The 27428-nt window shown below is 45.3% G+C and overlaps 2 protein-coding genes across 4 annotated transcripts in view; both read right to left on the bottom strand.

Moving 5' to 3' along the window:
* Window positions 1-12148, bottom strand: part of Mybl2 (MYB proto-oncogene like 2) — a 35549-nt gene extending 23401 nt beyond the window's left edge. Inside the window, exons 1-5 of the mRNA XM_047540547.1 lie at window positions 11935-12148; window positions 8646-8739; window positions 4159-4230; window positions 3242-3334; window positions 1433-1653 (exon numbers count right to left, since the gene is read on the bottom strand). Of these exons, the coding sequence (XP_047396503.1) occupies window positions 1433-1653; window positions 3242-3334; window positions 4159-4230; window positions 8646-8739; window positions 11935-11954 (500 nt within the window). The 5' untranslated portion in view covers window positions 11955-12148. The remainder of the gene's footprint in view (window positions 1-1432; window positions 1654-3241; window positions 3335-4158; window positions 4231-8645; window positions 8740-11934) is intronic.
* Window positions 12149-15223: 3075 nt separating this feature from the next.
* The window catches only part of Ift52 (intraflagellar transport 52), a 37488-nt gene continuing 25283 nt past the window's right edge, over window positions 15224-27428 (bottom strand). For 2 of the 3 annotated variants that reach the window (XM_047540549.1, XM_047540548.1), the window contains exons 11-14: window positions 24550-24637; window positions 23127-23235; window positions 21938-22083; window positions 19842-20125 (exon numbers count right to left, since the gene is read on the bottom strand). In XM_047540549.1, coding sequence (XP_047396505.1) covers window positions 20078-20125; window positions 21938-22083; window positions 23127-23235; window positions 24550-24637 — 391 coding nt within the window. In that variant the 3' untranslated portion in view covers window positions 19842-20077. Of the gene's footprint in view, window positions 15434-19841; window positions 20126-21937; window positions 22084-23126; window positions 23236-24549; window positions 24638-27428 lie in introns of those variants that run through there. The other variant, XR_007107117.1, reaches the window with a different exon arrangement.

The following is a 27428-nucleotide window of genomic DNA, read 5'->3' on the forward strand; positions in this document are numbered from 1 at the left end:
TCAGTGAATTAATCCTGACAGGGATTAACTGAGCGACAACTAAAGGTGGGCAGGGTGTGTCTGAAGGAGGTGGGTCCCCGGGCATGCCTCTGGGGACTAATTTTCTTAGCTGAGTTTAGCTCTCCTCCCTCTGCTTCCCAATCATCATGTCTTCAGCCATTTCCCTCCACCGCTCTTTTGCCATGATGTCCTGCCTCTCCTTGAGCCTCAAGGAATGGAGCCGGCAGTCTATGGACTGAGATCTCTGAAACAGTGAGCCCCCAAATAACTTTTCCTCCTCTAACATTGTTTTTTCAGATCTTTCAGTCACAACAGTGAAAAAGCTGACTAGAACAAATGCTTTCAATATTCTGAAGGAAATTATTTCCAGACTCTTTTCCTCCAAGTCATCAATCAAATGTGAGGTAGAATGAAGATGTCTTTGGATGTGCCATTACCAAAAATTTACCTTCCTCGTACTTATCTCAGGATGCTAATAATGTGCTTCACCAAAACAAGGAAGTAAACAAAGAAAGAAGAGAAAGCTAACACAGAGGAGGCAAAGGAATGTTCCAAGGTCACAACAGGGCAATAGTCCTGGAAAGAAACCAGCAAATGGAAAAGAAAAGATCTCCAGGATTGGTTCACTGAAAAAAAAAAAAAAAAAAAAAAAAAGTCAAAAATATTGCCAGATACATTATAAGCATTTCACTAAGGCCCTGGGTTCAATCCCCAGTACCGCCAAAAAAAAAAAAAAATCATTATAAGCATTTGTAAAATAGCACTTATGGATGCTCTGAGAACAGGATGGGCCACTGACAAAGACTTAAGAGCTATAAGACTTAAAAACTGTGAATCAAAAAAAGAGGCAAAGATTAACTCCACGAAAAGCAATATCAGACAAGAAGGAAATACCTCAGATATCAGTTCTAGCAATTGAGTTATATTTACAAGGTAGTAATAATATAAGCACTGTTATTTTAATTAAAAATTTTTGTACTATATTGGGCAATAGGTAGGTCAGGAGGATAGGAAAGTCTAAGAAAGCTAAATGTTCTCCTGTAACTAAAAACCAAGATTAAAGAAGAAATCAGCACATCCATTTATAAATATGGAGGTAAAAACCAGAAACTAAAAAAAGATGTCTATTTCAAAAGAAAGTGGAGACTTTCATTCAGTACAAAGTGGAGGAAACTGATGTTTTGGATTATAGTACAGTACAACCCGATTTTCTGGCTGTAGCCCCCCTTGGCACTGTGTCCTCCGTGGTCAGGAAGCCTGGGGCACCCACCTTTTCTCCTGACAATGTGTGCCTCCGGGCAACCTGGAGACGAGGCTGGATGGAAAGTAGAGAGCAGAGTACAGGACCGCAGTGCCCTCCAGGAAGCATGGGCTTGCCTCCTGGACCATCACCCTCCTGCCCCAGTCCCCACGCCCCCAGAAGGCAGCTCACCTCCCCGGCAGCATCTTGGCAATCTCGGCCCATCGGTTGCCCAGCACCTTGTGGGCCTCACAGATGATGCGGTCCTCCTCCTCCGTCCAGCAGGACTTCTTCACCTCAGGGTTGAGGTGGTTGTGCCAGCGCTCGCGGCACTGCTTCCCCAGCCGGCCCTTCAGGTGCTTGGCGATCAGTGTCCACTTCTTCGTGCCGTACTTCTTGACCAGCTCAATGACCTTGCAGAAAAGCCTCTGTGAACCAGGAGGTGCAGGCCCCCCTCACCCACACTCTACCTTCACATCCGTGCGAGCCTCACTGTGGTGCTGAGAGGTACCACTGGCCACAACCCCTCAGGAACACGGGAGTTACTAAGGACGCAGCTCAGAGCATGACTCTCTGCGGTCCACGTCCATGTCCCTGTCAGTTATTGCCTGAATGAACCAGGGCCAAGAGCAACTGAGGCTCTCTAAAGTGGAGATCAAGCAAAGGGAAAGGACCCCAAGGTCCTGCCTTCCTCTTTAGGGCTCAAACCAGTCAATGCTCTAAAGAGAAAAAGGCCCAGAAGCTGCCTACAGGGCTCAAACCCACAGCACCTAAGGCTCACTCCCCAGATGCAGAGCCATGTACACTAAGCATAGGAGATGTATCTTCCTACTCCCAGACACATGCCAGGGTGCCACAATCCCTCTAGCACTTTTGTAGAAATCAAGAGGGTACAGTCCCCAAGTCACAACTGACCATGGCTTGATTTCAGTTCCCAACTGCCTCTCGCCAGGCTCTGTTGCTCAGAACACAAACCACAGCAAATGCAGCCTCCAGAACCAGACCAGGCCCCTCCTGAATTCTAAATACATACGTTCTCATGTACACATAGGCCACAGCACACTGGGAAGAGCAGACCCTTCTGGGCAAAGGGATTTGGTGAGGAAATATAAAATTTATTTTTGTGTAGTTTAAATTTTTATAGCAACCACACATCACTTTAAGAAGGAAAAAAAGGAGCTGAACATGGTAGAACATGCCTATAATCCAAATGTGGGAAGCTGAGAAAGGAGGATCGCACATTTGAAGCCTGCTGGGCAACTTAGCAAGACCCTGTTTCAAATTAAAAAATGAAAAGGGCTGGGGATTTAGTTCAGTGGTGAAGCAACTCAGGTGCAACCTCCAGTACCAGGAAAAAAAAAAAAGAAGGGGGGTGGAGTTTAAAACCAGTGTAAGCATTTCCAGCTCCCTTCACTTCCCTGTCTTCCTGGGCTGTGCCTGCCACATGGAACAGCACCCCTGGGCTGACATCAGGGAGAAGCACCAAGATGAGGAACTCCCGCAAAGCCGCCCAGGGCGGTCAGGGGCTGCCTTCCTAGTGTGCACACATCCTCACCCTCTTTGAGCCTTGGCCTTCCTCTTCTGCCCACCTCAAAGGGCTATGGGGCTACAAAGAAACAAGGCACCCCTAAGCTCTGAGCTCCTTTATATCACAATAAAGATCAGCAACTGCCGCCTGCTAAGCAAACCCCTCGCACGCCACCCGCTCACTGTGTGTCATAAAGCAGGTACCATTGCCGTTTCCTCTTATGAGTGGGAAAAAGCAGTCAGGCAACTTGTCCAACAGCCCTGAGCACATAAGTGAGAAATGGGGAGACCTGCAGACACTCTGAGACTCAGAGCCTTGGGGCCAGTGTGGCCATGTCCGGATTGACAAGCAGGATGAGTCACACCCACCATTTAGCTGGATACTCCTGCCAGCAGGCAGGGCAGCCTCACGATGCCCAACTCGCTGGCAGTGAGTGAAGTCCCACTCTGTGTGCAGCCTGTGCCAACAGTTACCTTCTGGTCTTCCTCTTTGGTCCAGGGCCCTTTGACAAGGTCCGGATTCAAAACCCTCAGCCACCGGTACTGGCATTGCTGGTCTGTGCGGTTCTGGGAAGAGAACAGGAAGAACAGGAACCTGTGAAACTTCTGGGATGAGGACACTGGGCTCAGGACCCTGAGGCCTCAGGTGGCTGCATCCTATCCCACGCACCCATCACATGCCACACTCCCACATGACAGAACCTGGTGCGTTCCCTGTACTACAAAGGAGGACAAACTCAGGTCCTTGTGGAAAGCGACCTCCCACACCTGAGCCCAGGGGCCCTTCTACAGAAGCCTTCTGGGGCAGGAAGGGATCCGTTTTCTGGGGAAGCAATTTTATTCCTTGAAGTATTCAGACTACATATGAGAGAGGGAGATGAAGGGGAGAGGGGTCTGCTGACTCTGCCCTGGAGTTGCCTGAGGGACCCCAACAGTCAGCCAGATGGCAGCTACAGTGACACTCCAGACACCTAGAGGCCAGGGGCTGGGGTCCCAGCAGAAGCCCTTCACCCTCAGAAGGCCCTAAATGCTCAGAGGTGGTGGGACCAGCCAGCTCTCAGGGGCCTCACTGTGAAGCCTGCTGCAAGTATCACTTCCCCTCTGTGGAGACTGAGCATCTATTCTCTCCCAGTTTGCAGGAAGAAATGCAAATATGCTGGTGACCACGGGTTACAATGTCTCCAAGCCTAAAGGCTTCCAGGCATGCTGAAGCAGGTATGAAACATTTCTGGGAGGCTTCCTCACACCGGTATGGAAAGAAAGGTCCTGGGCAGGTAGTTTTGTTGGGGGCAGCAGCAGGTGGGGAGGGGGTTGGTAAAGAACCCTCTTTTTTTTTTTTCCCTTGGCAGAAAGTCTACCCCAGCAGAGGGGCTCCAGAAAGGCCTACTCACGGGAAAGTGGCTGGCCAGGAACTTCCAGTCTTGTTGTCCAAACTGCCTCACCAGAGCCCTCAGCTGCTCATCCTGCCAATGAAAGGAAGACCCGCTCACATTGGCAGGAACCCTCATGGCCACCCCTGATGGAGCCCCTGTTATCCACTCTTCATCAAGCGAGCACTTACTTTGTGCCAGGTGCTAGTCCTAGCAACAGCCAGCGACAATTATGTCCAGACCTCATGGGGTTTACAATCTGGAAGGAGGCAGATGCTAATCAAACTGCCCCATTACAGGGGGATCCCCTTACAGGGGACACAGTGATTGCGTGTCCATAGAGACCAAGGGAAGGTTCTAAAGAAATGAAGTATAGCTGGAATGCAGGGAGGCGCAGAGGGAGAAAGATGGTTCTGGAAGGGATGGCAGGGGCCAGAGCACAGGGAGGATTCACTTAGGCCTCTACCTCAAACAAAGCCACTGGTACATTTGGGCAAAGCACAGTTAAGGTTCCATGTGTTTGTTACAAAGTTCCCTTTGGATGCTCCAGAAAAAACTTAAAAGAAGAAAAAGTGCATATGAAGGCCATTATCACACCAAGGCCAGAGCTCATGGCAGAATCAAAAGTAGCTCGAAGGCAAAACAGAAGCTGTAAAAATATTCTCCAGAAAATTAAACGACGATTCACACAGCAACATGAACCTCAGCACCATGATGATGAGTGAAAGAAGTCAGACATCACAAGTCACTACATAATCACATGAATGAATTCCAGAAAACATAACCCAAGGTAAAGGGGCAAAAGGTAGTCAGTGGTTGACTGAGGCTAGTGGTGGAGGGAGGACGCTGGGGAAAATGGAAATGTTCTAAAACATAACGATGCTGGTAGTTTCATGGCTGTAATATAAGCATCTGTGGAAACTCACTGAATTGTACTGTAAAAGGTTGTGGTTGGTTTTACATTAAGTATTCCTCAAATTGATTTTTTAAAAAATCTGCCAGGAGTGGTGGTACACACCTATAATCCCCGGGACTTGGGAGGTTGAGGCAGGAAAATTCCAAGTTCTGGGCCGGCCTCAGCAACTTAGTGAGACCGTCTCAAATCAAAAAATAAAAAGGATAGGGGACGTAGTTTAGCACCCCTGGGTTCAATTCTCAGTACCGTTCAACCAAAAAAAAATAAAAAAATTAAATTAAAAATAAATAAAACTTCCCACAGCTCCAAACTGCAAACTGCACACTCCTAGAGTTTCGGAGTCCAAAATTTAAGGCCTCTAGGAACTGATCTCACTCTTTCCACCTCACTCAACACTTCCCCTTCAAAAGCCAAACTCCAGCCAAACTGGACTCCAGCACTCACTTTTCTTATCTACAACCACTTCCTACTCTGAGTTACCCAGTTTTTTCCAGTTTGTCTTCCCTCACTGATGGATTTCAAAGGTGCTTGCATAGCACTCCCTAACCTCAGGCAGGAGTGATCACTCCTTTGAAAGGTGTGCCGACACCCCTCATCCAATAATCAGCAAGTGCCTCCTACTGCCAGGAGCCCGAGGGTAAGACAGAGGAGACACAATGGTGAGCAGCCAGACACCACCCTGCCCACGGGGTGACTACTCTCCAGCCAGGGCAGCCACTGCCCTGGGTCAGGAACCCAGTCTTGTTTGTTCAGGGCCCACAAGAGTAGAACTCAGTGCCTGGTCCACAGTGGCAGGAACAGAAAAGGCATGTTTAGTACCTGACTGAAGAAACATCAGGAAGGACTAAAAAGGGAGTTGTAACTTGTACAGAGAGGCTTGCTGGCTGGTTGGTTTGTCTAAGATGAGCAACTATGTTGCCCAGTTTGGCCTTACACTTCTGGTTTTAAGAGATCCCGCAACCTTAAGAGTAGCTAGGATCACAGGCCTGGGCCACCATGCCAGGTTTTAAACAAGCAGACCTAGAACTAAACACGTAAGGAAATCAGAGGTGGAATGAAAAGACAAGACCAGGAGTATAAAATGGAGCAACCAGTTAAGGAGAAGATCTGGCTGGAGGGCGCTGCTCAGCGACAGAGTATGTGCTTAGAGTACGTGAGGCCCTGGTTTCAACCTCCAGTACCAAAAACACAAAAAATAAGGAAAAGAAAAGGTATAGTGGTTTCTATAAAATTAAACCAACACCCATCCTATGAACACTATTTATGAATCTTGCCAAGAGGAATGAAAACATATTTACATACATAAAACAAAACAAACAAAAACTTATAAAAGAATCTTCATATAACTACTATCCACAATTACCAAAATCCCCAATAGTCCAAACATCCATTAACACAAATATTGGAATAACCCCGTAATAAAAATGGATAAATTACCCAATCATGCCAGATACAAGCCAGGCAGTGGTGCATACCCATAATCCCAGGTACCTCAGGAGGTGGAGAAGAAAGACTGTAATTCGAGGCTAGGCTCAACAATTTAGTGAGGTCCTAAGCAATTTAGCAAGATCCTGTCTCAAAATAAAATATAAAAAGAACTGGCTACATAGCTCAGTGGCTTAGTGCCCCTGGGGCATAATCCCTGGTACAAAAAAAGAAAAAGAAACTGTAACAAGTTTGAGGCCAGCCCTGGCAACTTAGTGAGATCCTGTCTCAAAATAAAAAATAAAAAAGGGCTAAGGGTGTAGCTCAGTGGTAGAGCAACCAGTTCAATCCCGAATAGTAGGGAAAAAAAGATACAGAAGAATACAACGGTATGATTCCATTTATAGAATGTTCAAGAATAGCACACACTGAGATATTAGTTCAGTGATTGCCTGAAAGTGGGGGGTGGGGAGTGCCACACCTAACCAGGAACCCATGCAAGAGAACTTTTGGAATAATCAGGATAGTGTTTACACGAGTATGTATTTGCCAAAACTGATCGAATTGTTTCATTTAAAAAGGTGCATCTGTAGCGGGGGTGTATCTCAGTGGTGGAGGCTCTGGGTTCCGTCCTACCCACCTCCCCCACCAAAAAACACAAAAACAAAAAGCATCTGATTATATACAATGTGCTTAGTGTACATGAGGCTCTGGTTTCAATCCCCAGAACCAAAAAACAAAACAAGGAAAGAAAAAGAAAAGGTCTGGCATGTCTAAAAATTAAACCTTCACCCACCCGATGAACATTATCTATGAATCTTTCTAAGGGTAATAAAAATATATTAACCCCCCCCAAAAAAAAACTCAGGCAAGAATCTTCATTTGATTGTACACAAATTAAACTTCATTAACATGATTAAACAATAAATTATATTTTCAATACTTCTTCTAAAGAACAAAAAGATGTAGCTAGTAGAATTCAGAGTTTCATGTTACAAGATTCAATATGATTAATTAAAAAATAAAGAGGGGGTTGTAGATGTTGACTGCAGTCCAAAGATGCTATGTTCAGATGTTCCCACCAAAACTCACGTGACAATTTAATCCCCCCACTGTGAGGTATGAAGAGATGATTATATCAAGTCTCTGCTCTCATGAATGGATTAATTCATGAAGGATTAATTCATTCATAGATAAATCAATGGGTTAATATCTTGATAGTGGATCTGTCCAAAAAAATTGGTTATTTAAAACTCTTTCTCTCTTACTTTTTTTCAGCACTCGGGAGTGGTACATACCCTGTCCTTTTTCTATTTTGAGACAGTGTGTTGCTGGTCTTGAACTTGCGATCCTCCTATCTCAGCATCCTGAGTCACTGGGATTACAGGCATGCACCACCAAGTCCAGCTGATTCTGTCTCTTGTATGTGATGCTCTGAACTGCCTCAGAGCATGCAAAGTCCTCAGAGCAAGAAGGCTGTCACCAGATACAACCTGTCAACTTTGGATCTCCCAGCTTCTAGAATGGTACAGTCAACAAATCTTTATTCTTTGTAATTACCTAGTCTCTGGCTACGAGGTTAGAGCAATGATTAAGATAAAGAATATCTGGGCAGGGTGTGGAATATCTGTAATCCCAGCAACACAGGAGGCTGAGGCAGGAGGATTCCAAGTTCAAGACCTGCCTTAGAGACTTAGCAAGACCTAAGCAACTCAGGAAGATTGGCTCAAATTATTTAAAAAAAAAAAAAAAAAAAAAAAAAAAGGTCATGGGATGTAGCTCAGTCAGTGGTAAAGCATCCTTGGGTTCAATCCCAAGTATCACAAAAAAGAAAAAAATAATAATAATAAGATAATAAGCACAATCAATATTCATAATATCCATGATGCAGAACACACCAGACTTTCAGGCAGCACAAAAAGAACTGTAGGCCCTGAGGTCTGAGACAAACTCCACCCCACGGTGTCCTCAGATGAGAGTGCCTAAGAATGTTCTGAGAAGAGACGCGGGAGAAGCCGAGGACCCATCCCCGTCTTCCTTTGGCTCCTCCTCTTCATCCCATCAGTGGGGACATCAGGCAAACAACCCAGGCTCAGCTCTCTGGCCAGGCCCCCAGGCGCCATCAACCCTCTTCACCCCAGTTCTAAGGAGTCGCTGTGTCACTCACCTCCTCATGGGTCCATTTGACCTTGCACTTGCTGTCTCTCTGCTCCAGAACGTCTGAGTCGATGTCCTGGTAGTGCAGCTCATCCAGCTCCTCACTGCAGGGAGAAGGAGCTAAAGGTCAAGGGCAGTGTCCACATGCTTTTACATCACGAGTAGACTGTGTGTGTCCAGCAACCAGACAACTCTAGGGAAAGGTTTGGGGAGGCAGCCTTTTAGTTATTCTGCTTTTTAAAAAGTTGGTACACTTTTGCCTTCCTCTCTTTCTACATTTGTTAATGAAATGAGGTTATGGAGTTTTTTTGTTTTCTTTCTTATTCTTTACTGTTAGGAACATTCTAATGATTTCAAAAGCTACAAGAAAAAAAGTTAAGGTTGGAGATGTGTTAAAGAGTTTTGCCAAGAATGAAGCCTGGGTTTGAGGCCCAGCACCACCAAAACAATAAAAAATTTTATGATATTCAAAACCAGATTCCTAGTTGGGTGTGGGGGGGTGGGGTACACGCCTATAATCCTACTGACTCTGGAAGCTGAGGTGGGAGGCCCACAATTTCCAGGGCAGCCTGGGAAATTCAGCAAGACCCTTTCTCGAAATAAAAAATGAAAAGGGCTGGGGACGTGTGGCTCTGTGGCAGAGTCCTCAGTTCAATTCCTGGAAACACACACATATACACAAGATTTCCAATCAATATTTTCTTTTCAATAAAATTACATTTGCAATGGATATTTTAAAGATAATATATGCGATCATCAGGCACCAGAATTTTAAGAAACATTAGTTACTTGGGAGCTGGGCGTGGTGGTGTACACCTACAATCCCACCAACTTGGAAGACTGAGGCAGGAGGATTCCAAGTTCAAGACCAGCCTCAGCAAGCAGCTAAGCAACTTAGCCCTAAGCAACTTAGCAAGACCCCTTCTCAAAAAGTAAAAAGAGACAGGGATACTACTCAGTGGTTAAGTGCCCCTGGGTTCAATCCCCAATACCCCCCACCAAAAAAACTATTAGTTTTATTAGTTACTTGGGGAAAACATTTTAAATACATTATCAGTAACTATGATTTATCTAGTTTATTGGCTACAAATTTGGCGATGATGCTTATCTCCAGGTTATGTCAGGTGTTCAGAGAGGACTGGTGACCTCCCCTGGTTCCACCCAAGACCTGTCTTAAGTTACCTTTGTCAGATACATTCCTAGGTCAGGCATTTGTAAACTGAAAAAAAGCCTACAGATTTCCAAACAAAGCAAGCACAGGTCTTGTCGCCTAAAAGAAGGCTTCCTTTGGCGTCTCCACTCCTTCCCCTTCTTCCCCAGAACTCAGCATTGCTTCCTAGCTACTCCTACAGTTCCACAGGATGCTAGAAACCCTCAAATGCAACTGCCTGTCTTGACATCAACCACAAAGGTTAGCTCCACTTGTGTACTCTGGAGTGTGGCACTAAAAGGCCTTGACTGTTTGCCCAGGGAATGACTGGATCTAGAAATGAGTAAATAAATGTGTAAACCTGCTGCCTCCTGGTCACTAAGAAATGCTAATGAAAGAGGAAGTGTGTCTAAACCCAGCAATATATTGGTCACAGAAGGATCTGGAATTCAGTCTTGTCTTGTCATTCCTGACCCAATTCATGAGTCTACCACCATTGTGAAGGAAACAAAAATCTATAAGATTCTAGTAACAGAATGAAATAGGCTTTAAAAATCAACTGCCCACAAACACCTTGCTGACAGAAATAATCTTTGCTTCTCCAGTACTCAGCACAAAGCCCAGCTTCTAGGAGAAGCTCAGCCAATGTCAAGTCCAGGGTGAAAGGTAGTATGCACATTCTGGTGACAGCATCTCAGAGCTGGGAGAAGTCTGTGTCACCCACAGGTGCTGGCCATCCACTTCCATTCTCATTGTACCCATGTAACAGATGTGGAAATTCAGGCTCCCAGGAATTATGCCACTTGCCAAATCCACAACCAGGCTCTGAACCTCCTTAACTGCACAGTCCTCACCTTATAACCTCAGCTTTAAAAGTAAAGGTGCAATATACCCTTTCTCCTGCCCTTGGATGAACTGGGCTCTGCACCAGGGCCAGATGAGTAAGGCTGAGTGAGAAATGAGGCAGTGAGGAACAGGACAGTCACAGCAAGTGGCCAAGAGCTGAGGCTGTGGAATGCCCAGGTGCAGAAGCCATCCCTCATATGCAAGGGGGTTCCTCCACTGAGTTCCAGGGGCAAAGTTGCAGAGGACCTGGGGATGGCCAAGGGAAAGTCATTCCTGGAGTAACACTTCCTGAAAACTCTTCCTGGGCATTAGAGCTGCCCTAGGAAACTGGGGACTGAGGAAGACATTCCCTGTGCCAGGTGTCCTGACCACAGCTAGGAACCAGATGCTTCCTGGTGGAGAGGAACTCTGGGGAGAGGCAGCAAGAAGGGCTTCTCAGATCTGTAACGTCAGCCTGTGAAGGCCAGCATCACCATCTGAAGACCAGACCAAAGTTATTTGGGTTGCACAGACCCAGGGCGGGAAGAGGGCTGGATCGCACGGGCCCCACACCCAGACAAGATGAAAAGACCACAACTCAGGTCCAGGCTCAACCCTGTCATTTATTCTCTGGGGAATAAGTAAAATGAAGCCGCAGTTCCTCCCTTTGCCCCAGGGGCTGCTGGCAGAGCGGTCCTGATACACATCAGTTTCTGTACCTTCAACCCCAGCTGCCCAAAACTCGTGTGGAACAGGAAGAGAGATCTCTGAAACTAAAGCGAGGCAGGCGCGTGACCCAAGTGGGAGAGACAATGGAGCCCCCGCTTGGCACACACCGCAGTCGGGGCAGAGGGCTTGGGGGTTCTGTACTTCCCGGAATGTGAGAAGGAATACCTACGGGCAAATATGAACCATAAGCGGGCTTGAACGACAAGTGTACCCCAGTCTTTGGCCTCCCACTTGCTGTGACTTGGACAATCACTTTCTTCCCATGGGTGGCCTCCCTCCCCAATAAAGGGCTTTCCAGTTTAACGCCGGGCGTCCCACCCCCACCCCGAAATTAGGCGGGAGACAAAATGACATCACGCAAGGCTTGGTCCGGGTCTCTGGAGACCCGCCTGTTCCGGCTCCGAGGCCCAGCAGGCCCGAGACCGAGCTAGGGGTCCCCAGAGCCCCCCGGCGTTGCGCGCGACCCAGCGTCGGCTGGACGCGGACGCAGCATTTTTCGCCGGCACCCCTCCACCACCATCTCGTTGCGCTCGTAGGGGCCCCGGCGAGGCAGCGAGGAGAAGAGGAGGACCCCAGCCCACCCGGCTCCGCTCACCCGCGAGTCCGCCGAGACATCCCCCCGGCCCGGGCCGCGCCGCGCTCGCCCGCCCGCGGCTGAGCCCGGAGCGGGAGCCGGGCCGGGGTCAGGACGCGGGCTGCTCCGGCCGCTCCGGGCCCCTGGCCGCGTTCCGAGATGTCAGAACGTCCGCAGGTCCCGCCGCCCGCTCGCTGGAACTGCGGCCGCCACCGGCGCGCACAGAAGCACTTTCCTATCTCCCGCCAAGCGCGTCGGCGCCGCCCGGGCCTGGCGCGCGAGCGCAGGGGCGGCGCTGGAGCGGGGGTGGGGCCTGCGGGGGGCGGGGCCTGCGGGCCGGAGCCTCAGGGAGGGCGGGACCCAGCCAGTGCTGCGCGCGCCCCGAGCCCGGAGGGCCTGGGGCAGCGCCTTGGGAGGCGTGGGCCGGCTTAGGCTGCCACGTGACTGAGACCTGATTCGGGCCACGTGTGGATCCTGGGCGGCTCAGGAGTAGCCCACAGAGCAGAGACCCAGAGACAGTGAGGCACCAGGGTGGACAGTCAGGCTAGAAAAACCACCTGGGCAAAATCAAAACTAGTCCAAGCCACTCCTGCGTCCCTACAGCTCTCAAGCCACCCTTAACAGGCGGACTGCGCCTTCTGAACAGTTTCCTGTCCCGCCTCAGAGCGTCCCTCCTAAAATGCAAACGAGATGTCTTCAGACCTTAAGTTTTCTCTCCCAATGTCACCTTAGATTAAATACCCTACTCCGTAATAGGGCTTATAGGGTTCTGCCAGTTAACCACGCAGGACCTTGCTGAGAGAACTGGGCTGCTTTTGATTGAGCCACAATCTGAACCAGGAACTCCGCGCCCCTCCCACCAGGCTAATTCCTGCTTTACCCTGCCCACCATGTTTGTTGACTGATGCATTTCCCCCTTTCAGCTGTGATCATAGGCGGGTGAGCAAGGGGAGGCAAGCAGCCTCTCAATTCATCCCCAAAGCCAGTACCAGACCTGATGCAGGAAGCCCCAGGTAAAGGTTGTTGACTTTTAAAAATTCAGTTTGTCATGCACTTAACAAATTCCTAGAAGGTCAGCAAGAATTTTCCATTTTATGTTGTCACTAACCAGATACCCACTTAGTGTCACCCTGGGAGGAGTGGGAGAGGCCTGGAAATGAACTGAGAAAGGAGTCTGGGGCAAACATGCCAAAAGCCAAAAGCCTCAGATCCTTCCAGAAACTGCTGGCTACCTGGATACAGTTCAGTCAGCCTCTGCAAACTTCATTTACCATAGAAGGAAGACTTAAGAGCTAGAAGATTGCACATCATTTAATTCATGACTTCCTCCACCTACTCTGGAGCCTGATAAAGTAATTTACATGGACACTCCCTCTTCACTGTGAAGCTCTACAGCCAGACTTCTTGGGGTTTAAGTCCCAGGCTACCACTCATTGTTACTGGTTATTCTTTTTTCTTCTTTTGGTACTGGAGATTGAACCCAGGGGTGCTTTACCACAGAGCTCCATCTCTAGCCCTTTTTTTATTTTTTATTTATTTATTTATTTTTTTTTTTGTGGTGCTGGGGATGGAACCCAGGGCCGTGTGCATGCAAGGCAAGCGCTCTACTGACTGAGCTATCTCCCCAGCCCCCCTTTTTTATTTTTTGATAGGGTCTCAGTTATTTGCTTAGAACTTTGCTTAAACTGCTGGTTTGGAACTTAGGATCCTCCTGCCTCAGCCTCCATTGTGGCAGGGATCACAAGCATTTCCATGCACCACTACACCAGGCAACTAGTTGTCATCTAAAGCAAATTACCTAAGTTCTCTGTGCCTCAGTTTCCTCATCTGTAAAAATGGGACTTATCAAACTCTTTGATTTTACTCTGTACTAGTCACTGTTCTGTGTATAAATTTTAATTCATTTAATCCTCATAACAACCCTAAAAACTGAGACAGACTTTCCTAAACCTCAGTTGTCTAGTTCTAGAGTCTGTTGTAGGAAAAATTAGCCTCCCTCTGCTGCCCTTTTGGCTTTTTTTTTTTTTTTTTTTTTTGTACTGGGGATTGAACCCAGAGGTGCTTAACCACGGCACATTCCCAGCCCTTTTTAAAATTTTTTTAGATTTTGAGACAGGGTCTTACTGAGATGCTTAGGGCCTTGCTAAATAGTTCAGGCTGATCTTTAATTTATAATCCTCCTGCCTCAGTCTTCCAAATCGCTGGGATTATAGACATGCCCTGTTCACAGCCCCTCTGGCTTCTTTGCCTGGGCTACAAATTAAATTTATATAAAACAGATGATGAGGTGATGAGAGAAGATGCTTAATACTACATCCTTAAAGAATGTAAATTAAAACCACAATGAGATTTTACCTACTAGAATGGTTAAAATTAGAAAGACTAATCATACCAAATGTTGGTAATGTTACTAATTTTTGACCCACATTGGGTTCATTCTTTCTTGGAATCTTGGAACCAAAACCAAAGCTGAGTGCTGATTACACAGTGAAGGAAAGTTTATTCTTCTGCTAGAGAATAAAGAGAAGTCAGGAGAAAAACCTCCCAGATAAGCTCCTCAAAGAATTAGGGTCCTTTAAGAGTAAGGAGCTGGGCATGGTGGCACACACCTGTAAATCCCAGCAGCTCAGGAGGCTGAGGCAGAAAGATCGCCAAACTCAGCAACTCAGTCAGACACTATTTCAAAATAAAAAATAAAAAGGACAAGGAATGTGGCTCAGTGGTAAAGTGCCTCTGGGTTCAATCCCCAATACCAAAATTAAATAAATAATTTTTTTTAAAGGGTAACAGGAAACCAGGCATAGTGGCATATGCCTTGTAACCCCAGGCACTTGGGAGGCTGAGGCAGGAGGGAGGATCACAAGTTCTAGGCTAGTCTAGAAAATTTTTATTGTTTTTGGTAAGGACTTGCTAAACTGCTGTGGTGGACCTTGAACTAAGGATCCTTCTGCCTCAGCGTCCCAAATCGCTGGGATTACAGGTGTGCAACACCACACCCAGCCAACCTAGACAATTTAGTGAGACCCTGTTTCCAAATAAAAATTTTAAAGGGCTGGGTGAGAAAGCTTAAGATGAAAAAAAAAAAAGAAAGAAAAATTTAAAAAACCATTTTCAAGATCAAAAGTGAGGGGACTGGGGATGTAGCTCAGTGGTAGAATAACTGCTTGGTATTTATGAGGTCTTAAGTTCAATACTCAGTTTGCAAAAAGAAAAAAGCGGGGGGTGCAGATTTCAGTTAAGGAATTTGTTCTGGGGTGGAGTTGAGTCCATTCTGGAGATAAGGGGCCCACTGATCCTTGACCAGTTTCAATCTGGGTGAGAAGCAGAACAAACCAAATAGAGCTAGCAGAGGGGAATTTTATTAGGGTCCTATGCTACAATGAGGTGGTAATGAATCTGGGGGTGAACAGCAGGTCCACAGGCATCCCTTCATGGCTGGAACTCTTGCCCATTCCATTTTGTATCTGGTTTCACAGTAGCAGCAGAGGTCCAGGATGTCAGACGTTGATGAATATCAGATCTGGAATATAACACTGGTTAGCAACAAGTCGGTTTCTTAGGGTTTGAGAGGATGTTTGCCTAACAGTGCGAAACAACTAGAATTCTCAAATATTAATGGTGGGAATGAAAAAAATTTATATGGCCACTTTGGAAACTGTTTAAGTCATTTTTGTTTGTTTTGGTGGTGCTGGGTACCAACCTGCGCCCTTGGGCACATCAGGTAAGTCCTTTACCACTGAGCTACATCCCCAGCCCCACCCAGTTTAGTAGTTTCTTAAAATGCTAAGAGAACTGTAGTGGTCTGGCCTCCTTGCTTTCACTTGGCCCATTATCTGAACCAGGAACTCCCACCCCTCCCACCAGGCATGCGAGCACTATGGTATATGCCTGCAGTTCCAGTTACAGGAGGCTGAGGCAGGGGGATCACTGGAACCTAGGAATTCAAGACCAGCCTGGACAATTCAGTGAGACCCTTCTCAAAGGAAAAAAAGTACAAGCATACACCTATAATATGATCCATCATTCCAAAAAAAAAAAACGAATGCATATGCCACAAGAACAAAGACTTTTACATAGTTTTATAGCTTCAACCTGGAAAAAAAATCCAACAATTGATTGGATAAACAACATGATCAACATAAAACAGATCTATCCACACAGTGGACTACTACTCAGCAATAAAAAGGAGCTAATTACTAATATAAATAAATTCAAAATAATTATGCTGTAAGAAGCAAAACAAGAACACACTCTGGTTCCATTTATATAAAACTCTAGAAATTGCAAACTAACCTATAGTAAGACACCAATCTAAAGTGACAATGGACATGGAGGAGGGAGGATAGCCAATAAATTTTGGTAAGTGATGGATATGTCCCTTTTCATGACTACGGGTGTCTCCTGAATCAGTGGAAGAAGTGTGGGGGCACTGATCAACACATAGGACCATAATCATTGTCTGGGTTTGTAGAACCTCCTTACCAGCCCTGCCTGTGACTTCATTTATGCAATTACAAAGCAGAGAACTTTAGTCTCTCAGAAACGAATTCAATTTCTGATGAGGGAGATGAGACCCAAGACAAGAGCTGGGGTCCTGGGCTAATACACACAGTCCACGCTCAGGCCCAGGCCCCAGGCCCAGGCCCAGGCCCAGACCCCTTACCCTGAACCTTCAGGGACATCAGCCTTCGCCAACACTTAGCCTTTTCAACTTAATTCTTTCAGTTTTGTAACACCGTCACTTGCAGTTCGGCAGCCGAGCACGGAAGGGCTCCCGGGGCAGGGAGTCGAAGTCGGGGAGAAGTCGCCAAGGCCTCCTCAGAGGCAGGTGGAAATCACAGCCGCGCGGGCTCCCAGCTGTAGCTGGCGGCGTCTGCAACCTCCTCCTTCAGACCGAAAGGGGGCCAGTGCTCGGAGTCACCCCGGCAGTGTCGCCACTGGTTGGTGGCCCCATGCCAGTGACATGGTCTGTTTCGAGGGGCCTCCCGTGTTAACTGGGAGCCAAAGACCCCGGCCACAGCTCAGGGAGAGCACCAACAGCACCGCACGTCCACCCCGAGTGCTCCGCGTCAGGAGCCCGCGCTCCGCTGCCGCGCAGGGCATCGCGGGAGTCGCGCCGCCTGACGTCACTAGGGGGCGCCTGCGCGCGGGGCGGGCCCCTCACCTGAGGAGCCCTGGCCACGGCCCTGCACCTGCCCGCCTGTCATTACTGTGGAGCTCGGTGGTCCATACTGCCCAGGGCGGGTCATAGGCCCCGCACAGGCCACTAGCACCGCAGATTTCCATGTCACTCGTCAAGCCTGGAGACTTTTTTTTTCGGGAGCGGGGGTACTGGAGTTTGAACCCAGAGACACTTGACCACTGAGCCACATCCCCAGCCCTGTTTTATATTTTATTTAGAAACAGGGTCTCACTGAGTTGCTTAGCACCTCACTGTTGCTGAGGCTGGCTTTAAATTCGCGATCCTCCTGCCTCAGCCTCCGGAGCCGCTGGGATGACAGGCGTTCGCAACCACGCCCGGCTACACCTTGAGACTTTGACTAGGTTAACTTCTCTCTGCAATTAGATTGTGAGCTGCCGGAGGGTACTGAGGATGATAGGTTATTGGGCTTCATGTGAAAATCTGTTATGTATCACATGAGCAAGGCGATTCTTTTCAAAGTACGTATTTCTCCTATCTATAAGGCTCTGGGAAAAAAAATCACTAACACTGGTTGCAGACAGGGGAACTGAGGATAGAGTTCTTTCCCTTCAACAATCTTTCGTTGTATGCGCAAGAATTACTTGGTTAAATTTTTTAATTAAAATTAAATTCAGAAAGTGGTGGGAGCGGGTGGGGATGGAAAAAAAAAAGGCATATGTACCCTCTAGAGGACCTTTTAGCAAACAGTTTTAAAACTGTCCTGATATTTGCTTTTACAAATCAGAAGTAACTTATCAAAGTCACACACATCCATGAATCATAAGATGCCACAAATTGGCCACGCACGGAGGCAGAAGGATTACAAGTTCCAGGTCAGCCTCAGAAACTGTGAGAAACCCTGTCTGAAAAAATACAAAGGGCCAGGCACCGTGGTACATGCCTTGGGAGGCTTAGGCAGGAGGATGGAGAGTTCAAAGCCAGTCTCAGCAAAAGTGAAGCACTAAATAACTCAGACCCTGTCTCTAAATAAAACACAAAATAGGCTAGGGATGTGGTTCAGTGGTCAAATGCCCCTGGCCCCCTAATAAAAAATAAATAAGTAAAAAAAACTGGGGCTGTAGCACAGTGGAGAAGCACCACTGACTTTAATCCCCATACCAGAAGAAAACAATCAAAAAAAAAAAAAACAAAAAAAAAAAACAGAAATAAGGGCTAGAGCAAGCAACTGTACAGTTCAGTTGTTAGAGCACTTGTTCCCTTAAATGCTAGTATTTCATCCCTAAATACTTTATAATACTGTTAACATTTTTACTATCAATATTTAGTGCATTTTAGACTGTTATCCCCAAATTATCCCCAAAATGGGTTTAGATTTTTTCATTTAGATAAGGGTTATTTTATTTTTGAGGTAGTAGGAGTAAAACCCAGAGCCTTGTGTATTCTAGGCAAGCACCCTAACCCTGAGCTACACTCCCACCCTTCCCCCCAATTTTTAATTTCTAAAAATGTTGATTCCTTGACAAACTAGTTTTGTGACTTAAATGATAAAGCTTCATGTGAACAATTCATATTTTGGGACTGAACATCTTCTAAAACTGCTCACCCTTCAGGATATCCCTATCTTCTGTGGCAATCAGGGTCCAAATCTTGCCAATCTGACCTTCAACACCAGACTTAATCTGTTTTTGTTGGTTTCTGGTTTTTGTTTTGGTGCTGGGGATTGACTCCAGGGGCACTTTAATACTGAGTACATTCCCAGTTCTTTTTATTTTGAGACAGGCTCTTGCTAACTGCTGAGGGTCTTGTCAAATTGCTTAGGCTGGCTTAGAACTTGTGATCCTCCTGTCTCAGCCTCCTGTGTTGCTGTGATTATAGGAGTGTGCTACCACATCCAGCCCTAATCTGTTGTGAAATGCCACCTTTCCTACAAAGGTAGTTTAGTCCAAATCTTTATTATTTCCTCTTGGAGTTTATCACATTATCCCCTAAATGGCCCTCCTTCTGTTCTTCCCATCTGATGGAACCTACCGGCTAAACTATCCCCATTATGCCATATCTCTTAAACACATTCGGTGGCTCTGCAATCTTTGATCTGGCTTCAGGATTCCCTAGAGGCGATTCCCAGTACATTTCAGTACACTGCTATATACTTCCATCCATCAAGTGCCCCATCAGGCAGAACAGTCTCTCTTATTTTTCCAGGACAGCACTGTCTACCTCTTTAGGAACAGAGTGTCATATTTTGCCCTGCGTTATAACCCCAAATGATCACAGAATTGAATGCTTCAAGAGTTCAGAGGAGGTTGGGCACGGTGGCACCTGCCTATTATCTCTGCAAATCAGGAAGGTGAAGCAGAGGGATCCAAGTTCAAAGCCAGCCTCAACAACCTGTCTCAAAATAAACAGAGTTGGGTATATGGTTCAGCAGTTAAGCACCCCTGGGTTCAATCCTTAGAATTAAAAAAAAAAAAAAAAAAAAAAAAAAGGTTCAAGAGATCAGAGAAGAGAGGGAAATGTGTACGTGGAGACTACAGCCTCTAAGTGTCCAGTGGACAGCTAGCTGACCAAGGGTGATTTACCTAAGGAAGGTATCTATTATTTTGTCTTTTTCCTTAGGTACAGTGGGGCAAAGAGACTGTGGGTTAAGTGTGTTTTGTATTCCTTTGAATTAGTCCATAAAGCTGTACAGTATTTCAATAAGCTTGAGAGTTTTGTTAAGTCTTTGACAAAAGAGATTCAAACCCTGAAATGGAGTCAGAACAACAACAAAAAAAGACTCCAATGATAGACTGTTTCATAAATTATGAAAGAACAGATTCAATCATAGATTTAATTTTAAAAAGAAACATTTCTTCCAAAAGCATTTTGTAAGTCAGAAATCTTACCTATCTGAATACTACAGAAGATGCACAGACCTTCTAAAACTTGTGAGGAGTGTATAGACACTTTGGTAAGGAGTTGAGGAACAATTAAAAAATAGAAAGAATCAGGAGGCAGAAAATGCGTCACGAGGCATGGTCCTCAGAAGTTGTTCTGGAATGCTATTTCACTTGTATCGATGTCATGTTCCTGGATGAGAAAATAAAATGTAGTATTTTAATATTTCAGTACAGAGCCTGAAATATGAGCTTTGGTTTTTTAAACTTTTTTTATGAAGAGATTGTGAATCACCATTAATTAGGGCACACAAGTACCCTCTGGCTTTAAGACTGAATTCAACCCTAAGATCATTTCCCACTGCCAGGACAAGAGTTTCTGGTCACTGCCCACCACCTATGGTAATGAATGATAGCAAGCACAGTTGCAAAGACTGCACTAGACTTCTCAACCTTGACCTTGGGTGCCTGTCCTCTATGCCACCAAGGTGAGTAGTACTGTTGGGAATCTAAACACCCCCTCACTCCCCCCGCCAACCCACATGTCCCTGCTGAGCAGCATCTGTTACCTCTTCTTTGGGCTCCTCTCATGGCACTCACCACAGTAACTGCCTGTATGTCCCACACACACAGCTCTGACAAAGCCAGGACTGCATTCATTTTGCTTACTGCTATGACCCCAAATTCTTGCACCATGCCCAGCACCTCTCAAGTGTACAGTGAACACTGTCAAATGAGTACCCAGCAGAGCTGGCCCCCTTCTAGAACAGGCTCAGGCCCAGAACCTAACTGGTCTTTTTTTTCTTCTTCTTCTTCTTCTTCTTATTATTATTAATATTATTATTTTGGTACTGGGGAATGAATACAAGGGCACTTAACCACTGGGCCACATCCCCAGTCCTTTTATTTTTTTATTTTGAGACAGGGTCTCACTAAGTTCCTTAGGACCTTGCTAAATTGCTATAGCTCGCTTTGAATTGCGATCCTCCTGCCTCAGCCTCCCAAGCTAGGATTACAGGCATGTGCCAACATGCTCAGCCTAACTAGTCTTTCACCTCAGTATTTAAAATCCTAAGCATTTATTTTGCCTGCTTACATTAAAATACAAAACATTATTTTTTTTCTACAAAAGTAACATATTCACTGTAAATATTTTAATAGGCAAGGAAAATTAAAATCCCTCAAACACTACAAACCTGTACCAATACCTTTACATTCCTGTATGTATCAGGCAAGTGCTCTACCAGTGAGCTACACCTGCAGCCCTTTCAATGTTACTTTGAGACAGGGTCTCTCTAAGTTGAGAGGCTGGCCTTCAACTTATGATCATCCTTCCTCAGCCTCCCAAGTTGCTGGGATTACAGGCATGCACCACCACACTGGCTGGGAAAGAGGATTTCTAATACAGGTGCTGCCGTCACGTTCTGCTGCTGTTCTGTCCTCTGCTCAGTTGTCTCTGGCTACACTGGCATCACTGCCACAACTGAAGTAAGACAAGTGCAGCTCAGCCTCAGGGACGTTGCAAAGTCTTCCCTCTCCCAGAGCACTCCTTCCCCATCTGTCTGCCTGGCTAACGCCCCTGGGATCTTTAATCTATGGTCATACCCTAGGGTACTTAACCAGTTACTTTCTGATGAAGATTTTTCTCAACTGAATTATATTAACTGTGCAGTGAGGCCGACCTTGACCACTCTATTGAATGCTCACCACTTGCCACCACCATACGTGGCACACTTGATCCCTCCTTTCCCTGCTCACCAGCAGTTTATACCAGAACACTTACCATCCAGTACACTAAGGGACTTGCTTCTATATTCTATTCTTGTATATTGTCACGATGCTCCAGCTAGAATATGAATTCCGTAAGTGCAGGGATCCCTGTCTGTTCTACACCCAAGAAATACTTAATAAATACTAATGAATGTCATAAAAAAACTGTCAATGGACCGTACTATCACTTGATGGGCTCCAACCTCAGTGGGCCTCCTGGGTCAAATTTCTATACCTGGTTCAATTTCTTGAATTCCACCACTTGGAAAAAGATGTGCTCAAGGATATGTTTGGCATCCTGTTGATCCTTTGGTAGTTTACTGGTTACTCCAAGAATGTCCCCACACTTTCTCACATAGAATTCCAGGTCCTCTTCAGTACCTACGCACAGTATAGACTTAGTGTATTTTAGATCTTCCCTATCAAGATCCTACATATTTTAACTCACTGTTTACTAGGCTGACACAACCATAGGACTTAAACAATGACAAAGTTGATATCTCAGATGTGCTATTTTTATAAATTAAGACAAAAGTAAAAAATGACACACTTTATCAGACTAAAGTTAGATTGGTTTTGACTTTCTCTTTTTTTTTTTTTTAAACTGGGGATTGAACCCAGGGGCCCTTAACCACTGAGCAACACCCCAGGCCTTTTAATTTTATTTTTTATTTTGAGTCAGGGTCTTGCTAAGTTGTTTAAGGCCTCATTAAGTTGCTGAGGCTGATCTCGAACTTGTGATCCTCCTGCCTTATCCTGAATGAATGTGACACAATTTACTACCATTCCCCTGCTACTGGACAGTAAGGCTATTCCCAATTTTACTGCATTTTTAAAATAAATCATGTAGAAGTCATTTATAGTCCTTCACTCATCTCCTTAAATTATATTCCCAGGAGAAGGTAAGTGCTGCCCTGTGGACCATGCCCCTGGGCACATGTGCACAGGTCTGCTTGCTGGGCTAAAGGCAGCGCACAGCAGCAATCCAGTCAGGTCCACTCGCCATGGAGCTGTGTGCCTGGGGCCTCATTTCCTCACCCACAGGTCCAGGTGGGCATACCTGGCTCCCAATTCGAAGGCTCTTTATGACATTCTTTTGGCCATGACTCGTTTTCCTTATCTAACTGTTCATATGACCAATGGCTTACATTTGCTAGGTGGGCCAGGTCAGGATTCAGTCTATGGTTACTTAATAGGTCAGAACTAAAGGCCTATAAGATCAGAGCTTAGCACTGGGTTCTAACTGAGCTAACCAGTCTCAAGAAAAACAACCAATATCATTTACATGAAATGAAAAAAAAAAACTTAACTTTAAACATCTGTACATATTTTTTCTCCCTAACCAAATTTCTCTTATAGCAAATCTCAGAAGTTCACAGTTAAATAAAAGTCATAAAGAAAATTTAAAACTTGGCCACACTTACACTTATTGGTGATCTGAGCAAGCCGTGCTTTCTCGGATGAGAATGTCTCATCTAAGTCAAACAGTTCCAGAGGAGGAGGTGGTAACTCCCTGAAGCTAGGGGGAAAAACCTAAAAAGAAACAGTCTTTCCTGAAAGAGTTATCCAAAGCCATAACAAGCAGTGCTGAGATGCACAGGAAATTAGAGGCCAACTTAGCCCTTCCCTGGGGATGAACCACCCAAGCTCCCATCACCTCCTCCTGCACTCATACAACAGATCCATGCCAAGCAGACTTGAGCTCATTGTAAGTAACCAAGTAGAACCAGCTCTAACTATGCCATTAAACTGACCAAGTCAACATAAGGATGCCAACTAACTTGGCACATTGATGCAAAGGTTGGAGCTTAAGTTTGTACTAAACATTTGATTATTCAATTTGTTTCTCATTTGATCATGAGATCTTTAGGGACAGAATTTATTTGGGGAGGCATTTTAGTGTAGCAAGTGGTGAACTTGGTCAGAATTCATAGGAATGAACCAGTAATGTGCTGGTACACACATAACTATGAGTTCTCAAAACAAAATAAAAGTTAGCAAGCTAAAGCCAACTGGCTCATAATATTCCAGAATGTACAGGACAAAATAAGGAAGGTCTTTCTTTCCTATTCTATTCCATTCTATTCTATTCTTCTATTCCAAGTTATAGTCTATATTCTTTTCTATATTCTATTCTATCTATTCTAGTCTAGACTATTCTATTCTCTATTCCATTCTATATTGCATCCAAGGGTGCTTAACCACTGAGCCACATCCCTAACCCTTTTCTAAATTAAAAAAATTTTTTTTTACTCTTTTTTTCTTGCTAAGTTGCTCTGTCCTCACAAAGTTGCTAAAACTAGCCTCAAATTTGCAATCCTCTGGGGTTGGGACTGTGGCTCAGTGGTAGAGTGCTCGCCTAGCATGCATGAGGCCCTGTGGTCAATCCTCAGCACCACATAAATATAAAATAAAGGCATTGTGTCCACCTGCAATCAAAAACAAAAAGAATCTTAAAAAATTAAAAAAAAAAATTTGCAATCCTCCTGTCTCAGCCTCCTAAGTTGTTGGTATTACAGGTGTGCACCACCAAGTGCAGCTCCCCTGGGCATTTAGAACTGCAATGAATCAGAGTGTCCAATGCCTAGAAAAGCAGCACAAAGTTTGTTTTTTTGTTTTTTTTTTTCTTTTTTACTTCTTGCCAGGCCAACTCATGATATGCTCTCCTGATCCCTCAGGAAATTCACCATGCTAGTCCTATAGAATACTAACAGGTTGCCTGTCTAAGCATTTCCAAGACAGAGCACTATGACTCAGTGAAGAGTGCCACAAAGAGCACATGGAAGGGTCTGCAGTGAGAGCAAGGGTAGGGCTCTGCAGTGGGAGTCCCTGAGCACACCTACTTACCGCAGGCTGAAGGGCTGGCAGTGGCGTCTCAAACTGAGGTTGGATGAGCTGGAGTGGTTCATGCTTCACGTTTAGCTGCTCATGAGCCCTGTATTAATAAAACAAAAAAGCTGGGATCAAGGGGAGATGCTGTAGCACACCTGTCTCACCACACTGCAATATTCTCCATCAAAGATGGTGGTTCAGCACTATTTTTTTTAATTACTGCTATATCTAATGTAATGATTCTTTTATAAATCTCTACTGTATCATACAGTATTATTTATTGAGAACTGAAAGGAAAACTTTCTTTCACATATTCTCATCAAGCTTTTCCTAAATAGGCTTTTGGTTTTTACCAGATGCACAATGATGCACAATGATCATTGTGACTCTGTTTCCTTGTTTGATTTTACCATCAAAAGACAGGAGTACAAGGCTGGGGATATAGCTCAGTTGGTAGCGTGCATGTCTTGCATGCACAAGGCCCTAGGTTCAATCCCCAGCACCACGGAGAAAAAAAAAAAAAAAGGAGTACAACTCAGATGTTTCTCATTTAAAAAAAAAAAAAAAATTAGCCACAAAAAACAGACAGGAGTCCAATCTAGTCTTCTCTGGCTAATGAACACATTTACATGCTCTGCCCTTCCATGTCCTTGTTCACTCCATAGATTCTGACCGAACATCTACTAGTCCCAGGCAGTTTACACACGTACAGTTTCCGTAAAAAAAGAGAGCCAGCGGGTTCTTGTGGAACTCACATTCTTGGGGAGGAGAAACACATAGTAAACAAAAAACAGTGATATGCCAGTTATCTCTAAGTATTAAGAAGAAAAGCAAATCCGGAGACAGGGCAGAGGCTGGGAGTGACTTGTTGGAGGAGTCCTAAGTGAGAGAGGGAGGAAGTCACACAATTATTTTCAAGAGTGTCCCAGGCAGAGGCAAGAGGAAGGGAAGAGGTAGAAGGGAGTTAGGCCTTGTCACATTACACAGGGACCAGAGGGGCTATGATACACAGAGCAGTAGGAAGAAGTTTACAGCGTCAAGTGCCATCTTACCCTGAGGTGTTGGGCTGTGTGTCTACTCTAACACTTATTCTGTCCTTTTGCATTTTACCTAATTATGAAAGCTAGTTAAACTCCTCTGCAGAAGAGGCTAATTAAAATATACTCACCCAATTTAAATTTTATACATATTTGTGACCTTTCAAAATTAAGCTAGAAAAGTAAACGCCAGTGGATGGACAGGCTCTATGCTGAGTGATTTCAGAAAGATGGTCTGTGAGGCCTGTGGCTGCAGAAAGGTGATCAGCTGAGCTTACTATACTCACCGTCTCCCTGTTCCCAGGTGCTTGGGGAGAACCTTTCCTAGCAATGAGCAGCAGATTCCCATAGAAGGAAGAGAAAGAACTTACTGAGTACCAACTACCTGCTACATATTGTGCCTGACCCTGTGCTAGGTACTTAGACTCACTTAATCACCAAAGCAACTCTGGAATATGGGTATAATCTCTTAAGGAAGAGGAAACTGAGATGTAAAGACTTTACATAGCTTCCAAATTCATACGGTTAATAAAGGACAGAGGAAGATCAGAACACAGAAGCTCAGCAGTCCTGCCAACCAGTATCACCTATACTCAAAGAATCCTGCTGCTGAGTCCTGGTCTTGGCCATCCTGCCATGATTTGATTTCTGTTTTCTGTCCCTGGCAAGCTGACTGTGCTGGAGCAAATACTTTGTTTCATTAAGTCTTCCCCTTCTCTACTCAGTTTGCCACCTACCCAAATCTTCTTCCTGTCAGCAGTCAGCATGTGCTTGATGGGATGGGAAACTAATCTTCAAACTAAACAAAATCTAATTCGTATGGTCAATGTGAATGGGAGAAGGGGAAGAACAATGCCAAAGTAAATACAGATCTGTGAAATGGGACTGAACTATGTATTTCCATTTATTTCTAGAAAACTCTGGCCTGACCTCTGACACTGCATTTTCACCACCTTGTTTCAATCCCAACCCATCTTACCATGAACTCTCAGAACAGGGTCATCACGCCATCTACCTTTACCTCAAATCTCACAGGCCTCAATAAATATGAAATGAACAGCCAGGTGTGGTGGTGCACGCTTGTAATCCCAGTGACTTGGAGGCTGAGACAGGAGGGTTGCAAGTACAAGACCAGCCTCAGCAACTTACTGAAACCCTAAGCAACTTAGGGAGACCCTGTCTCAAAATAAAAAATAAAAAGGGATGGGGACGTGGTTCAGAGGTTAAAAGCCCCTGGGTTCAATGAAATTAATCAGAACATCCTATAGCTGATATAAACATTTAAAGCCTAAATCAATTTTAACTCTGAAAAGAAAATTCACTTGTTACTGACAAACCAAAACACCTGAGCACATTATGTTGCCATCTGGAAGTCAATACTACTGCCCTCTGCTGTGGTATGAAAGACAATACACTCAAGAGTTGTTGAAAGCCAGGCGCGGCAGTGCTCACAGTAATCCCAGTGGCTTAGGAGTCTGGGGCAGGAGGATTGCGAGTTCAAAGACAGCCTCAGCATTTTAGCAAGACCCTAAGCAACTCAGTGAGACCCTGTCTCTAAATAAAATATAAAGAAAGGACTGGGGATGCAGCTCAGAGGTTATGTGCCCCTGGGTTCAATCCCTGGGACCAAAAAATAAAAAATTTCTGAACCATTCACTATTTGACTCTGCTGACACTAAAACAGTAAGCAGTCCCAATCAATCCTTTATTCACCATTGAAACTAATGGCCTAGTTGAGCACATCAAGAGAGAATTAGGCCCAAACAATAGAAGCTAGTTGAATTGCCACTGCCCAGTTTAACAGTCTGGTATAATTTAACATGGTACTTGCTACATTATTCTAAGAGCCTTGAATTG

The sequence above is a fragment of the Sciurus carolinensis genome, chromosome 2, assembly GCF_902686445.1.
Source record: "Sciurus carolinensis chromosome 2, mSciCar1.2, whole genome shotgun sequence".
Classification (NCBI taxonomy): domain Eukaryota; kingdom Metazoa; phylum Chordata; class Mammalia; order Rodentia; family Sciuridae; genus Sciurus; species Sciurus carolinensis.